Source organism: Bactrocera latifrons, unplaced genomic scaffold (assembly GCF_001853355.1).
Source record: "Bactrocera latifrons isolate USDA-ARS-PBARC rearing strain unplaced genomic scaffold, ASM185335v1 scaffold_66, whole genome shotgun sequence".
NCBI classification, from domain to species: domain Eukaryota; kingdom Metazoa; phylum Arthropoda; class Insecta; order Diptera; family Tephritidae; genus Bactrocera; species Bactrocera latifrons.
In genome coordinates this window covers 654341-671528 of record NW_017537334.1, presented here as the reverse complement: position 1 = coordinate 671528, position 17188 = coordinate 654341, and the positions used below count along the sequence as shown (strand labels likewise).

The following is a 17188-nucleotide window of genomic DNA, read 5'->3' as shown; positions in this document are numbered from 1 at the left end:
AATTATTAATTTTAATAAAATTTTCAAGATTGTTGTTTAGAACTTCTAACAAATTAACCTTAAAATTAATTCACACATATTTTAAATAGAGTCGCCTTCTTTCGAAATAAATGAAACTGGTTCATGAATTAAAAAACATGAACGGAAAAATGGATGCATCAAAGTTACAATACCCTTTACAGGCCCACTTCTTTTATTATAAAATTGTGTAGAAAGATATTTACCTTGATATTGTTCAATCAGTTTGTATAAAAGTTATAAAATATTGTGATCCGATCTGAACCATTTGTCGTAGATTGTAGCATTATATTGGACCGTAATCTCAATCAAAAAAGATTACCATATAAGAACTGATTTTTAAAGTCAATTTGTGTGGCAGCTATATTCTACTCGGCTTGTCATGCTGATTATATATGCATATATTTTATAGGGTCTCCGAGGTTGCCTTCTGGGTTTTACAAATTTCGTGGCAAGTTTAATATACCCTGTCAAGAGTACAAAAATGTGAAATACATAAAGATTAAGCCCATCTCTAGGATAATTTTGAAATAAAGTTGCCACCTGTCCAAAAAATAAATGCTTTAAAAGGAGACTTCCGGTGTTTCTACTTTACTATTTGGCTTAAAGTTGCTATCCAACGAAACAGGAACAATTACGCAAAGCATTACAGAATGTACGCCAAGGTAAGGAAAGATCAAAAAACAAAAAAAAAAAAACGTTAACTTCGGCTACACCGAAGCTATAACACCGTTCGCAGATGCATTTTTTTTAGCATAAAGACGAAACGGGTAATTCAAGTACCACTTCCAGGACGCAGTGAAGAAAATATATGTAGTACTAGCCGTAGCTGAGAATGAACATGAAGATCGTGGATAATCGATTCGGCGCTTTTCGCAGCAGCTCGGACTGACGTATAGAACGACATGGCATATTTTATGTCGGGATCTAAAATTGAAAGCGTACAAAGTACAGTTTGTGCAAGAACTGAAGCCGTTCGACCTTCCCAAGCAACATCGCTTCGCTTTATGGATTCTTGAAAAGTTCCAAGAAGTACCGAGGTTTAGAACAAAGTTTTACTCAGCGATGCAGCCCATTTCTGGTTCAATGGGTATGTAAACAAGCAAAATTGCCGCATTCGGGAAGAAAAACCTGAAGAGATTCAAGAGCTCCCAATGCATGCAGAAACAACAACGGTTTGGTATGGTTTTTGAGCCGTTGGACGAGATAAAAATCGCATCAATCAATGGAGTTATTGAGAGAACACGGTCAGTTGATGATTTCACATTTTGGGCCTATCGATTGATAAAGTCTAAAGTAAATGAGGACAATTGCGCTTTGATTCAGGCGCAGTAACCCACAAGGGTTCCAGAAGATCATAAACATTTATAAAAAAGTGACGGTTTCATGAGAATTCTAATCCAGTGCCACATGGGTTCATATTTGGCATCTCGCGTCAGATGGATTTGAACAAATTAAGGCGGTAGTCAGAGAAATTGGGACACTCTTCATTTCAACACAAAAAAAGGGCTTAGTCTTTCGAATTCTGCACTGGTACAAAGTTTATTGCCAGAGTTGAAATGTACATATGTATATGTATATGGTTTTCGAAAAAATCGAAAAATGACAGGTTTATAATTACAGGGCTTAAATATTTAATCTGCTTGATTACTCTTAAGTTCTATGAAATTTGACCGCTTCAAAAACCCACACAAATTCTTCCAACAATAAAAGTTAAGTCATTAAAACCAAATAAAATTAAATATTCCCCGTCGCCATCAAACATCTGCTATTTTTGTCCCAGAATCTACTGAAATAGTATTGAAAATAAATTCGCCGCCATGCAATCCTTGTAAGGGTTGAAAAATAGGTAAAACGAATGAAAAGCTATGCGGTGAATTCAATCGAATAAAAACACCCCTCACAGCAGTGCTTAATCTTCCATTGATATCAACCTTTAGCAATATGCTTGAGCCATTCGATGAATTCGCGCAGGAAGCAACAGCCGATAGACCGGCGAAGGAAGTGAGCACGATGACAACGACGGCAACAGCACAAACAAAAATGCCGGCGACGCTGCCGGTGTGACGCATCTAAGTGAAAATAAAAGCTTAAGTAATTTCTAAATTGAATACAATTGCATGGCGAGCGACATAGTAGAGAATGGCCGAACGTGCTGCTGTTGACTGGTCACGTGAATGAATGCCGCTAGGTCAAGGGGTGAAGGGGCGAAAGATTGTGGCATAATGATAGACAGAGTGTGAAGAGATTGAGCCAACTAACAAAAGCCAACCACAGATCGTAATGCAAGTAGTGTACGATTTCATGTCACCGCTACTCCAAAATTGACAAAAACGGAGAGGGAGACGTAATAAAACTAAAACCATTAAGAGTCAAAAGCATGCGAAGTGGAGAAACCAGACCAAATAATCGTTATTCACTTGCCCAAATTTGCAACAAAAGCAGTTGTGGAAAGAATGTAAGAAAAAAATCAAAAATAAGGAAGGGAGATTATCGTGTGAAAACCGAAAGGGCTGGCGCCGTCGACTTGAAACTTGAGGAAGACTTTTAATAATTTTAATCTAAGCCAATTAGTTAGGACTTTCGGAATGTGTTTTGGCTTAATGTGGCCTTTTTGTAGTGTATAAACTGAACCACTGCACTGAACCATTTTCATTGAAACCCGTTATTTCCAAGCTTTCCCATTATTCGCTTGCTTAAATTTTGAACAAAAGTCAGCTATTCGAAAACAAACCATAGCTAATTCAAACGAAAAAGATGAGTAATGATCCTAAAGAATCAGATCAGGAAGGATCAGAGTTACCACATTTGTTTTTTAATAAAATAAAATAAGCTTCGCAAACACAAATGATTCCATTAGTGGCGGATCCACAAGGAGTTCGGGTGTCAAAAAAATGTCAGAGAATGATAGTTCGGTAATAATAATGGAGGATGGAGTCATTAAGAGAAGGACGATGTGACCAAAGATGTTTTCTACGAGCCGCCATGATGTCATAATCGTGCTTGGCGACTTTAACGGCAGGGTAGGTAAGGAAGGTATTTTTGGCGCAACGGTCGGTAAACTCAACCTATAAAATGAAACGTCACCAAATGAATTGAGGCTTGGAAGCTCTCATAATAAATGACCTAAGCGAATTTGGCTATCGTAGCTAAAGGCTGGCGATTTTTTCGTAAACCCAACCGTTTAAAAGATATTAACGGTTAAAGTTTGATTATTTTTGGGATTTTTTTTTTTAATGAATTTTATAACTCAATGAAAAATAATCATTATGAATAATGAAACTCATAGTTTTGTAGGAAATTTAATGCTCTATAAAAATGTTCTCTTATGATTTTTCGATTAATGAGACCTTTTGAGACCTTTTTTTTGTAGAGCATTCAATTTTCTACGAAATGTAAGGAACAAAATATTTTTTTAAGTAGCTGGAAGCGAGATATACATTTTTCTATATGATTATAAGAAAAAAATAGAAAACTGTAAGTAGGAGGACCTTCCCGTTACAATTAAAAACTCGTTCTTGGAGAGGCTACCCTAGAGGTGTTTAGGAACCTATTTTTCAGAGTACCAAAGGAAAAAAAATATTTTTTTTTGAATCACCCTAATACATACATATATATAACTCCATATCTACCTCTCCTAGTTTTATGTGATACATAAAACCGTTAGGTGAAAAAAACTATTATACTCTTGAGCAAGAATATAAAAATGGAAAGATATTTTGCTTATAATGACTAACTCGTCAAGAGCGGGATATACTTGCCTGAAGTTCCACATCTTACTCTCAATGAAGAAAATTTTTTCTGTAGAAGTTTTCTTCCGATCATTGGCGTGCTGAAATCTCCAAATCACTGGTAAATTCCCTTTCTCCTATGGCAGCACGGTCTTAGAAACATTTTCGGCAACGAATGGTCAAAACGGACGAGTTGGCCAAGTCAGAAGCCATTCTAGACGAATCCGAGGCGGAGATAATAAAGTGGCTGATAGAAACGAGCAATACGCATTTTGAACAAATAGCTAAGATCAGAGTGAAACCTATAACCACTTGATAAGGCCGAACCTACACCGACATGCCTACCCGAGACCTACAGGTACCAAAAGGGGACATTGGCAATATGGAAAACATGCGTCCAAATTGAGAATGTCCTATAACAATAATAGCTACAGCTGCACCTTGTCTATGAGTATCCGGTTCTATGACAAACCCGTTGTAGAAGTCTTGGGAATCCATCAGGTACCAAAAATTTAATATCTAAATATAAAAGGTAGAATGGAGATAAGTTATTTCATTGAGGGCACCAAATGTTTTGAACGCAACAATGAAACGATATAGCAATATTTACAGGTCTGGTTTATCAAAATGGCGAATCTAGCGCTAATTGGACCCTATGCAGTGTTCTATTTTAGGGTATAACAGCGTACTTTACCACACCTATATCACATACAGCAGCTCCACGTCATTATTAAACCCCCTCCGTACTTAAAAATGTGTGAAACGAACTTGGGATCGATGTCAGCTCGTTTTGGTCGGCGCACGTACTTTCTACCATTGGGACGAACTTTATTTATTTTTATTTCAGCACTGGTTGTGAGTCTATGATATATTCTCCTGAACAATTTGACGTTTTCCTACCGATCCGTTACCAAGGGTTTTCCGTACCCGTCGACAGTGAATACTAGAATCTGCTAATCGAAGTGCAACTGTTCTTCTCGGCTTTGTCTTTGCCAGGTGAACAGAAATTTCACGATGAATGTATGTAAACCTCTTCCTCAGGACCTATTTGGCAAGTTAAGCTCGGGTATAAAAAAAATATATAAGAACATTGTTGTAGTATAAAATGACTTGAAAATCGAAGCGACAAGCAGAGCGGCGCTTTAAGGCTGCTACTAGTCAACGGCCGTTGGGCGTTAGCTTAATGTGACAAAAGCGCATGGGCCGTACGAGTGACTGCCCCAAAAATCCCTTCACTGTACAACGTTGCGAAATAGTTGAAACAGTACAACAACAAGGAAGCATATTACAACCAAAACCAAATACAAAAGAGGCAATTGACGTTGCCCAGCGCCAGCCATAGCCAAAGCCAATGCAAATACAAATTCGCAAATTTCTACAAATTTATGTACATATATGTATGTATATCTCAGTAGTATGTGTACCAGAAAAAGAACATCAGCTGGTTTTCGGTAAATATGCTGATAGTAGAAATGACGAGTTTTACCGAAGAGCACCACAAGAGAGTGTGGTCTGAGGGGCGCAATTGTGAATGGACTGAAGGCGGAAATGCAAATAAGTAAGGAATCAACCAGCTTAACCGGAGTCAACACAAATGTTACCAGAAGAGTGTATAGACATAATTGCAAACACTCGAAGCTACAAGCTGCAGATATATTGGAGTTTACATAATGAGTGTGCCCAATTGGAGGGGTGGTGCAAAAATACACAAAATTTTTACGCAGATTTAGAAAGAGGAATGTCGAGTGGCCGGCTAAAACCACTCGCATATCTTCATAAATATGATAACCTAAAAGGTATACTTGCTAATATTGAGCTATCAACTTGAAGTCTTCGCTTTTGGTTGCATCGGTAAAGGAGGTCATTGTATAGCTACGTACTCAGTAGGTGAAAAGGAAGGTTTTATCTAGATTTGATGAAAAAGTATTATTGTTGCTGTGTTGTGACTCATTAGTCTACCGCTTGGTTCAGCAAACTTAAGGGGGTATTCTACTCTAGAATTTTGAAAAATTCGATTTTTTTCATATATTTAAAGTTTAGACCCTTAAGAACATATCCTCCAAAGGATTTTTAAAAATTAAAATTACTTTAAGAGCTACAGTTACTTTAGTGACGCAGTAAATAGCGCACTAATAAATGACCAATTTTCTTGAAATTTTGTGTGAACGTTCTTTTTACAATCCTTAATCTTTCCTACCAGAATCGTATCAAAGTTTTTGTTTTTAATATTTTAAAAAAATTCAGGAATTTCAAAAAAAAGCGTTAAAAATGATTTTTATTTTCAGGTAGTCGCCAATTTTCCAAAAAATTTTTTTTTCGTGTTCCCTTAGGTAGGGACCATAACAGCATCCTTACTGATTAAGAATTTCTTTTGATTTTTTTTTTTCTCAGAAAACCAGGAGAATCAGGATCAATGTCACCAGGATGCGCCATTTTTTTACACCTGTCCCTTCCCCCCTCTAATTATTTTAATTTTTAATATTTTTTTGTAAAATTGTTTTTCTGTATTCTTAAGATATCAATAAAAACACCATAAAAAAGGATACTAAAAATATTTTTTTTTTTAATAAAATTCAAAAAACTGCCAAAAATTTGATTTCTAGACTTAGACTAGACTTAGATTATGGGGGCTTAATGCATCGAAGATTTTAAGCAGTTAGTACACCAGAAACATGAAAAATTTACAATTTTAATAATTTTTATTTTATTTTATAAAAGTAAAAAATTAGCATCACTAAATAAGGTTTTGACTTGACTTCACAGAATTAGGTTAGGTTAGTCGGGCTGGTTAATGAGCCACGTAGAGACCAGATTTGATATTTAGCAATCAACTCCATGACCTTGACAGAAGTTAAAATAGGAATTTTAAGTATTTTCAGTGACCATAAGTAATCCTTGTTGATTCATCTAAAATAATGATGATTCAGAGGTTAGCAGTTCAAAAACATATCTTTGAAAAAAAAAATGCATTTGAAGTTTACATGTACGTTCCTGAGTGCCCGTGAACCCATTGCTAATTATAGAATAAGTCGAAAAATATTTGTCGGATACAAAATTTCGGAAAATACTTCTAAGATATCTTCTTCTTTAATAGCATAGACACCACTTACGCGGTTATAGCCAAGTTTACAACTGCGCGCCACTCCTTCGTTTGTCCTTCTCGATCTGGTCTTTCCAAAGGAGTAGAAGAGGTCTTCCTCTTTCTCTGTTTCCCTAGCGCATACTGCGTCGAAAACTTTCAGAGCTGTAGTGTTTTCGTCCATTTGGATAACATGACCTAGCCAGCAACTATACTTCCTTCGAATGCGATATTCGCCGTTGTTAATGCACAAAGGACAATAAATCTTTCGCAGAACCTTTTTCTCGCGAACTTATAATGCCGACTCATCAGATGTTGTCATCGTCAACGCCTCTTCACGAGATAGCTGCACGGTGGTTATGAGAGACTTGTAGAATTTGGTTTTTGTTCGTCGAGAGAGGACTTTATGTCCAGAAGAAGAAGTCTGAGATGGATTTCGACGCTGACGTTTTGCTGGTTCAAAGATAGACGAAATTACCTACGACTTCGAATTTATGACTGTCAACACTGACATGTCAGCCTAGTCGCGAGTATTTGTTTGATGACAGGAGATATTTGTCTTTCCTTCCTTCAATTCCAGACGCATTTCATTTGCTGCCTTATCCAGTCTGAAGAAAGTTATTAACGGCGCGGTTGTTGAGGCCAATGACATCAAAATCATCGACCAGGCGTAGATTTAAGAAGTCGCACAATATGGCCTTATCTGAAACCTGTTTCTTTATTGAATTGTTCGTAGAGATCCTTCTCGATCCTGATAATACATCGGATCCGACGCTTTGCCAAAAGAAATACCCTGTTGATTACAGTGCCTAAAGTTGTTCCCAAGACAGTTAGGAGATCGACGTATCCGTAGCAGACCTGAATATGTATACTCTATAATTATCAAAACTCGAAATTTGAGTCAATGCAGGTTAACTTTTGGAACCACCCTAAGTATTTGCAGCAAGTTGCTGGAGCAGTTGTTGATTTTTGCTTAAATTTTTTGTTGTAGCTTTCTGATGTCTGTAACAATGACTAAAGCTGCTGCAGCAACATTTCTTTTTATTGCAGCCATACTTACAGACATACAAAAATACATACAGTCAAACAAACGTGCATATGGTATTTGTTGTAATGGTCGTTTTCACCATTGTTTGCTGCTGTTTTATTATGGTCATTCTTGTCATTTGCAGAAGTATTAAATTGGAGCAAATGTTGACCATGTTGTTATTGTCTGCTTGTCTGCTTGTTGTATTGTATGTTTGTATATTTGTTTGCACTTAGTATCTGTTGGCTGAGCACATACAAGCGTAGTATTATTGTGTGCGTGTGTGTGCGGCAGACAACCAGATGCCTCAGTTGACTTGACGTCTCAGCTTCTCTGTTGTTAAATGGAGTGAAAATAGTCAATTTAAAGAGTTATAAAATACAACAATAAACACAAACACAAACACAAACAAGAAGAGCAGCTTGAAAGAACAGAAAACTTGAAAAAAAATGCAAAAATGTTATAGAAATCATTTATCAAAACAAAATGCAAAGAACGATTGAAAGAGAAACTTCAGGCACATGTGTCAACAGATTATAAAAGACATTGTGCACACACACACATCGAAGAGACAAGTATGCCCCTACATACACACATTTGAGCGAGTATGTATAAATAGACTCATGTGGCAGAAGAACAGCCACACACTTTGCCGTTATAGCTACTTGACTTGTGGTTGCGAAAGGCTTAACTTTTATTGTTCTTCTTCTTGCTGGCCGAGCAGCTATTAATATTGCTTAACACTTCTGCGGCAGTTAGTTTAATAGCTCTCGAAGCAGCCAGCAGAGATGAAAAGTGAAAATGGTGTTAAAACGAAAATTAACGGTACAATTTAAATTGTGCACATATACTTGATATTAATAATTACTAAATTTATTTCATATTATTAAATCTAGATCTTGTCTAGAGATTTATTAAATTCATTTTAATTTTTATACTGTAATGCCGCAAAAGTATTTTCATTAAGTAAGTTAAGGGTTAAAACGATTTACCATAAGAGGAGTCTACACAAAAATTTACAAGGACTGGCAAAAAATCAACTTTCTAATTGTCCTTAAAATAATAACGAGCTAACAGGTGGGATGATAATATTATTAGCAGAAACATAGATGGCACTAGTGTGCCATACGATTTGTAGTCAGCCCAGGTTAGGTAATGTTAGATGGCTGATGTAGAGAGATCAAACGTTGATTGGTATATATATGTAGTCCGTATACCAAATGAAGAACTCCTGTGTTTGAACTTATAAATTAGCAAAACGCTTAGTAGCAAATACAAATTTGCACAGGCGTTTAATTTCCACTGCCGCCAGTTCGGTGGGATGTCTGAAAGTAACTAATTGTTTAAGTCTTGACTTTCTTGAGTTGTTTCCACCTCATCTTCTTGCATACAGCTTCTGCAGATGGCGTCTGGAAGATTCCCAGCCTTAGAGCATGGACGCCAATTGGGCCTGTTAAAAGCACCACAGGTACGGAAAGGCTAGTCTTATTTATGACGATCGATCTTGGGTCAAAACGCTTTTGCAACAGTGCATGTACCGATGGTGGCCCAGCGTTCGCTAAGCTCTCGCGAAACCTTGCTATCTAGTAGTAGAACACAGGAGGATACGGGAGCATCGATCTACTCCCATTCTACCGATAGCGGTCCTAGAGTGCCTTTCCTTGCCAGCTCATCATCTTTAAAATTTTCTGCGATTCTGTATTCTGTGGCCTGGCAGCCATATCAGTCCTTTCACAAAGACAATCAATACTATTGATAGCGAGGTTAGGCGCTCCTTGACCAACCTTGCCAGTAATATTAGTAAGATCAAGGAGGTTGCATTCCGGAGTAATAAAACTACTGGTACCTTAATGTCTCCAACCTTCACTTGAAAAATACTGAAAAAGTCAGAAAGTCTAGAGTTAATAGAGAGCTCCTGACAGTAAACCACCTCACCAAGCTTTAACCCATCCGTCAAGAAACTCACTGCCCGTATCATACAACGGCTTCTTTCCATTCATAACTCCCTCTCAAGTATATGGCCAGAGAAGGAGCCATTTGGCGACTTCCTGATCCAAGTGATCCTGCATGAAGTCAAAGTGTATGAGGATTTTCGGGTGTTCAGACAGGGGTTCTTTTAGGAAGCCGGATTTTCTGAGTCTGATTGCAACTTTCGCAGCGACACACCTTCCTATGGTTGGAGTGGACCTTACCATAGTGCACTACACGTGCTGACGTTGAAAGCTCTCGAGTTTGAGTGAAGCAACATGTGTTAGTTTACAAAAAATGGATCGAGGGCGATGCTCACTGTGAACATAACAAGAAGGCTGTGATACTATTATAAACGAAAACATCAAAAGTGTGTCGGTCAAGTTGACAATCCTCTAAAGAAAAAAACTAATTGATGATCCAGAATTTTTTTTTCGATACATGTGACAATTAGGCTTTTGCTAAGGGTAGCCACAATGGATAATATTGATGGTCCAAAACTATGTTTAATGGAAATTTAAATATCTTGGAAAAGACCTGTTATGAAAGTCGATTCGAATGCAGCTTTTGACAGCACGAAAAGGCGCTGCCTTTATAGCGCTTTGTCTGAATATGGTATCCCCGCAAAACTCATAGGGCTGTATAAACTGATGTTGAGCAATAACAAAAACTCCCTCAGGATCGGGAAGACCCTCTCCGAGCCGTTCGACACCAAACGAGGTTTCATCAATCTACTTCTGGAGAAAATAATTAGACTTGCAGAGCTAAATAGAGAAGGTACAATCTTCTATAAGAGCGTACAGATGCTGTTGTACGCCGATGATATTGATATCATTGGCCGTTGGTTCTGCTTTTTCCAGAATGGATAAGGAGGCGAAGAAAATGGGTCTGGTAGTAACCGAGAACAAGACGAAATACTTGTATAGCGAACACAGTAACTATACAATAGAATTATTGCAAATAAAGCGAACAATATTTCATAAAATCTTTATCAGCATATGTACAAATGTGACGATTTGCTGCCGGTTGTTACGAGTCATGTATTCTTTCAACCGAAGTGGTATAAAGCAGATAATCACCGTTCTACCTACTAGCCAAGGGGGACTTCCCGCAGTAAGAGTGCGAGCTCTTTGTTCCAATATGCATACATATGTATGTACTTTTGTATAACCATTCAGGAATAAGCGTACGCACTGTTATCAGTATTTGGATTCCACTATAACAATTTGTCAGCAATTAACGCAAGTGATTATAAATAGCATGTATATATGTATGTATGTATATTGTATGTTTGTATGTGTTAGGGTAGTCCTTAAAAAATGAAATACAAATTTTTTTCAGTTTAATTTCGTTAGTCAGCGTAGAACATAAATTCTGCTTCCACTTGTGGACGAGTTCAAACTGTTTTTATTGTAGGAAAACCTAAAAGCAATAGTTACTGACTCGGATTGACGAAAAAAAACATTTTCAAGTACTTTAATACAATTTTCTATTATCGCGCTCAAAATAGGCTAATGAGCCAGTACAAGCATGCACTTGTTATAAGCCTCGACTAGGTTGGACTCTAGTATCTTCGATGTTATCGTCAGAGGTGAATGGATGACTCGCGAGCGGCAAGTTAACGATGAGTTTACGACCTTCCTTAAATATGTTTTAAAGTCATGTCATAAACATTTAGAACCACCCTAAATCGCATATATATAAATTACTATAAATATAGTGTTTTCATATTATCCGATTTTGATTTACTCATACATTGCTACGTTAACATACATTTTTACATATTTATGAGTATCTACATTTAACGCCTTGATTGATTGTCCTAACCAGTGAGTGAGGCGATAATGATTCGTAATGCAAACATAGTTTTTATTACTATTATTTACTGTATGCCGAGGTATTTACATAATTACCAGCAAGTGCATATATTCTGATTGATGCATTTATGAATTGATTTCCGCAAACAAGGTAGTATGTGTGTATGTACATATGTATATAAATACATATCATAATGAGCATCGTAATTGCTTCAGTATCACTTATTTTACGTTCAACACTTACTGGGGGCAATTTGGAATTTGTAGATATATGTATATATGTATTTACTTATATGCATGCATATGTACAAGCAATTAGTTAGATATGTGCATATACTACATATTTACATGCAATATCGGTTATTAACCCAATTGTTGTGGAACTGGTTTGAATGGTTTGTTGCAGCAGGACAAGAATGGCGTAGAAAAGAATAATAAATAATGCTTTCGATTTCTGAATATAATAAAGTGATCACTAGAAGAGTTTCAAAAGCCAGTAATAAGTTTTTATAAATTTTTTATATACACATTTTATTGAAAAATAGTAGACTTCAAGATTTTATAAAATAAACCAGCTAAATAGATGCGACTTTTTACTTTACAGTGAGAAGGTCATATTTCGGTTACGAAACATAATCAGTTCATAGTATTGTTGTTATAACGGCAGAAAATGTTCCCCAAAGAATGATGAGGTATTTTATTGAACCGATAGTCCTCGAATATATGAATATTGTGTAGATCCAACTGTTGTGGGAGCGGTCGTGGATTTTATTCTTCAATCTGACTGACTATTTTCTGAAAAACTATAAGTGGACAACTTGCATGGTTTCATGAACGTTAGTTAGATTTGCATCCTGATGAGAATAATTAATTTTGCAAATTTTCAAATAAGGAGCGTTTTGGTGACCTTAACTGAAACTGGCCGCGAAACAAATCGAAGTTATGCGCATATCGATCAAAGTACTAGTATTTGTATGAATTAAAAGTTACTTTTTTTTATTTATTAATGTATGACTTTAACCTACTTAGCAGATATTATGTTAACTACCTTATTGGGTATTTTATGTAGGATTGTAGTAACAAAACAAACAAAAAAGTACCCGGAAATTGCAAATAAAACATATAATATATTTTCGATATTTATTTTGTCGCCTTTAAAGTAATACCCACTAGTTGTAATACACTTATGCCAACGATTTTATTAGTCCTCGAAACACTTCTCATAACGACTTTTTTCACAGGCTTCAACTCCTTCAGCGAATTTTGTTTTACCGCTCGTTCGCCTGGAAACGGGTTCTACGGATCAGCAATTTGATACGATGGTCGATCGCTGGTATTCATTGCGTTTTTGGCTTTCAATTCGGTTAGAATTGTCCATAAATTTATGAAGTTTTCTTCCATAATTCCGACCGTTTTTGACAAATATTCTCATTGTTGAACGTCTGTTCCTCCGGAAGAAATTCATGATGCACCAAACCACGAATATCGAAAAAAAAAACAATATATATCAATTTTGGCGTGTTTTTTTTTTGGTTTCAGCTCATTTCTTCTTTAAATGTTCAAAGAGACCTGTTTACAGCAAAAAATATTTTTGCAAAAAAAAAAAAAATTCAGCTTTATCGGAACAGGTCGTGAAAGACCCGCGTTTCATATCAAAAATATCCACCAAATCATTTGAACGTACTCGCGAGAGATGCCGAGTTCTCTTCGATCTCTCTAACACTTGTCTAATGATTTTCAATCACGATGCCCCTTCACTGTTTTAACATTTTCATCAGCTGAAGAGGTCGAAGACCGTCCAAAACCACGATATCTCGAAAGTCTTGGAAGACTTTGTACCACTCGTAGGCTTGTTTTTTTAATAAAACTGGGTCACCGTCTGCTTTTTCCCAACATTCGCAACGATTCCGCAAACGAAATTTGGTTAGAAATATAAATTTCGAGACGAATTCTTTGTGCGATATTTTTATTTCAACGCACTACTGAGGTGTACCAACTTAATCAACTGCTGCAAATAGACTGGTTGACAGATCGCGCTCATATTTGGTATATTAATTATGGATAGTCTTAACAACTTAACGAAATTCATTGTTTTGAAATATCATTTACCTAGCGAATTTAATTACAATTTCCGGGTGCTTTTTTGTCACAGTGAATACTTTGAAAATTTATTATTTTTATATCCTGTATAAATTTTCATTAAGTTCTTTGGCATTGAAATATATAAATCAAATTATAGATAAGTCTGAGGGAGTTAATAGTAGTATACATATATATTTTTAATCTGGAGAACTTCCTCTAAACTTCAATACCATCAGATAGCGGCACCAAAGAAATCGGAGTCGTGCTTTAAGCTGTTTTGTTTTCTATGATTCAAAATTTGATTTTTCAGGTATAAAAATTGATTTGTTGAGTGATTGATATCACCCTGAACAAAATAAATTGTAAAACCACCCACGCACTGTGCGGATAAATTCTGAGTCTATACCGGTAACTTAGAACTGGCTGTCGTGTCCAGCACGGCTTTAACCACCCCTTTGCATGTCCAGCTAGCCCTACATATCTGACCCTCTCTCTATGGTCTGACCTACGTTCGATGACCTCGATGACTACTAACCTTAACCTTACCACCTTAACGGTACTGGATAGCCGTTACAACAACAACACTCTAAACTCATGATCTTTTAAATGTTCACACGAAATTGATTAGTAAAAAATTAAAAAAAAAATTATATGACAGTGGACATTCCTCAGAAGTAAGATTAAGTCATGAACAAAACTTCATTTGAATTTAATTTTAATTTGTCTAATTCCTAGCGGCCGCTTTAATAAGCGCATGCAAATATTTTAAAAGAACACCGAATACATAAAAATATTAAGCTAATAATATTTCGCTAGGTATAAATAAGCGCGATTATGAATGCACTTAAATAAAATATGATGAAATCATTGGCAAGGAATTCGCTGGATAAAATCAAACAAAACTAAAATTTATTAATACAAAATAAAAGAAAGACATAAGACCGTGAGTATTTTTTGCACGTTCATAGTGCTTCTAATGTAGATGCTGCGAGAGAACACCTCGGCGGTGTTTACTTTTCCACATTAGTTTAACGCTCGCGGCAAGCGAAAAAGACAGAAAAAAATCAACAAATAACGTGCACAAGCAGAGCAAAACAAGCTGGAGATGAGAAACAAAGAAAACAAAAAGACAAACAAGACAAAAACTGAGAGCCAAAAATCATAGGTAAAAGCGCAGGGCGGAAGATGAATAGCTGATGACTGAACGCTTTTCCGGGTCTGCGAATGTAACCGCGTACACGCCACATCAGTTTGCAACGTCACTGATTCGCGGAAAGCGAACGTGATTCACCGAAAAATCCGCACGTTGCTACACAATACACAATTCCAAAACAGATGCATCCTCTGTATACCATCCCAACACACCCAACCTTGCACATATACACATAAGCCACAAGTGACACATTTATATACATACATATATGTATATTGTGTATATGAGCATAATGAGTAGTGTGCGTGGGTGGTGCTTTTCCAACGACTGCCAACAGATTTGGCACCACCTGCAATTGGGGGTTGACAGTGACCACCCAGCGTTTGTGAGTAGTCGGCTTTTGGGCGCGTTCGCTGTACTTACCAACACCGTATTTGTTGTTGGATGATATCCACATTTTAGCTTAGCTGCAGCAGAGACAGGCGGCGACGGCGTCACCTTAACACTTGGTCCTTCTTTGGTTTTATCTGCTTAGGGCAGATGCGATGCAAACTGCTGCTCGCTTTGGCACTACACTTTTCAATTGCTCAATTATTTTCTATAAATGACACATTTTAAACAAACGCACAATTTACCACTTAACCGTCTTAAGATAAATTAATTTTATTTAAAATTTTCACAAAACGACTATTGGACTATATTCTACTTATTTGTTATTGGAATTTTTCACTTTGTGTTGTTGCTCAACATTCGTTGTATTTTGCACTGTACGCCGTTTAACGTATGGCCTCTTATCGTTTGCATTTGCAAATTTTTGCTTTTCCTGACTTTATCTTTGCAAATTTTCCGCTCTTTGTATTACACCTTCTTAAATTTCTTTTCTAAGCATATTTTTTATATTTCACATAAGTATTTATTTTCTACTCAATTCACATGCACTTCAATACCGTTAAATAGAAATCACTTTTGGGCGTTTTGCGTTGTTGTCCCAAACGAGACACGAACTACCTAAAGCTACGTCTGCAAAACATTCATCAATTGCCGTCAATTACGTCCACGCGCACAAACAACAATAACATTTTGCACTTGTTTTCATTTACATTATTTTTTTTTTTAACACAATTGACCGTCAAGAACAGAGATTTTCCACTCAGTTCACTCGCTCGTTGGCTGTCGATGGAAAACTAATCGATAAGCTTCCCTTTTGTGTCTGCTACCGCAATAAATACGCTTTGTTGTTGCTGCAGTTGTTTTTGTATTTGCGTTTTGTTGGAAAATCAACAGCAACAGCAGCGGTACATGGTGGAGTCGGGATGGATAATAACAAAAGCTAGTACAACCATATGGAACTATTGAGTGCAAACATTTAAAGTCAACAATCAAATCAACCTACACGAACGCGCCGAACAGAAATACTGAAAATGCAAAAAACCAAACAGCAAACGGTGGAGCTACGAATACAATTTCAAAGTGGAATAACAAATGACAGCAGCTGACTTTGACAAGAGAACGTACGTTCTCTGCTTTGACGTGCTGCCATATGGGTGGTATAATGCGCGCCAATTGGAAAAGCCTCCTTAAGCAAATGCATACAGTACGCGTCACTTTATTATGTCAGTTGTTGCTGGAACAAATGGTCAGTAGGCACGACATTTTATGTCAAATATAAAATGTAATATTATTATGCTTTAATAATATTGTTACTGGATAATTTGCGCAGAAAAATAATTATAATTTTATAGAAGAAATTAATTATATTTTATAAATCAGTACCCTATTGAGTAGTTGCAGAGGCACTAAGAAACATCTACTTCCTTCAACAGTTTTAACAACACTGCTTGGTGGTTTGTGCAAAGGTTGAGAAACACACGGTGCCATTAAAACTTTACTTTGGTTGTACCATGAGATTTAGCAAATGGAAGCAATACTTGTTTTAAATTAGGTGCTCAACGGAGAATAAAGAAACTCAGTTTTATTTATTATCTCTGCGAAATACATTTAAATATTTGATAACCAAAAGTTATAGTTTACCTTGAAATTTGTTTAGATCCCGAGAATCTTAATTTAAAAATTTTTTCACATTTCTAACCCCAGATTGAAAGATTAAAAAAAAATATTTTATTCCTTAATACCGGATTAACAAATAAACCAAACAATTGAAGCGAAGTTTATGTATAAAAAATAAAAACATGGATTTAATTTTAAAATATTTCGCGCATGCGTAGTGCCTGGAACTACAACAACTCGTACACGGCCATCATTTTCAATACTTCAGAGTAGTGAATGTTTGATTCAGGATGGCGAGAATAGTTG

General features: G+C 36.4%; 1 protein-coding gene across 2 annotated transcripts in view; it reads right to left on the bottom strand.

The window, feature by feature from the left end:
* LOC108975518 (dedicator of cytokinesis protein 3) overlaps positions 1 to 16279 on the bottom strand; it is an 81945-nt gene extending 65666 nt beyond the window's left edge. The window contains exon 1 of one of the 2 annotated variants that reach the window (XM_018944048.1): positions 15299 to 16279. In XM_018944048.1, the coding sequence (XP_018799593.1) occupies positions 15299 to 15332 (34 nt within the window). In that variant the 5' untranslated portion in view covers positions 15333 to 16279. The remainder of the gene's footprint in view (positions 1 to 15298) is intronic. The other variant, XM_018944047.1, reaches the window with a different exon arrangement.
* Between the last annotated feature and the right edge of the window lie 909 nt (positions 16280 to 17188).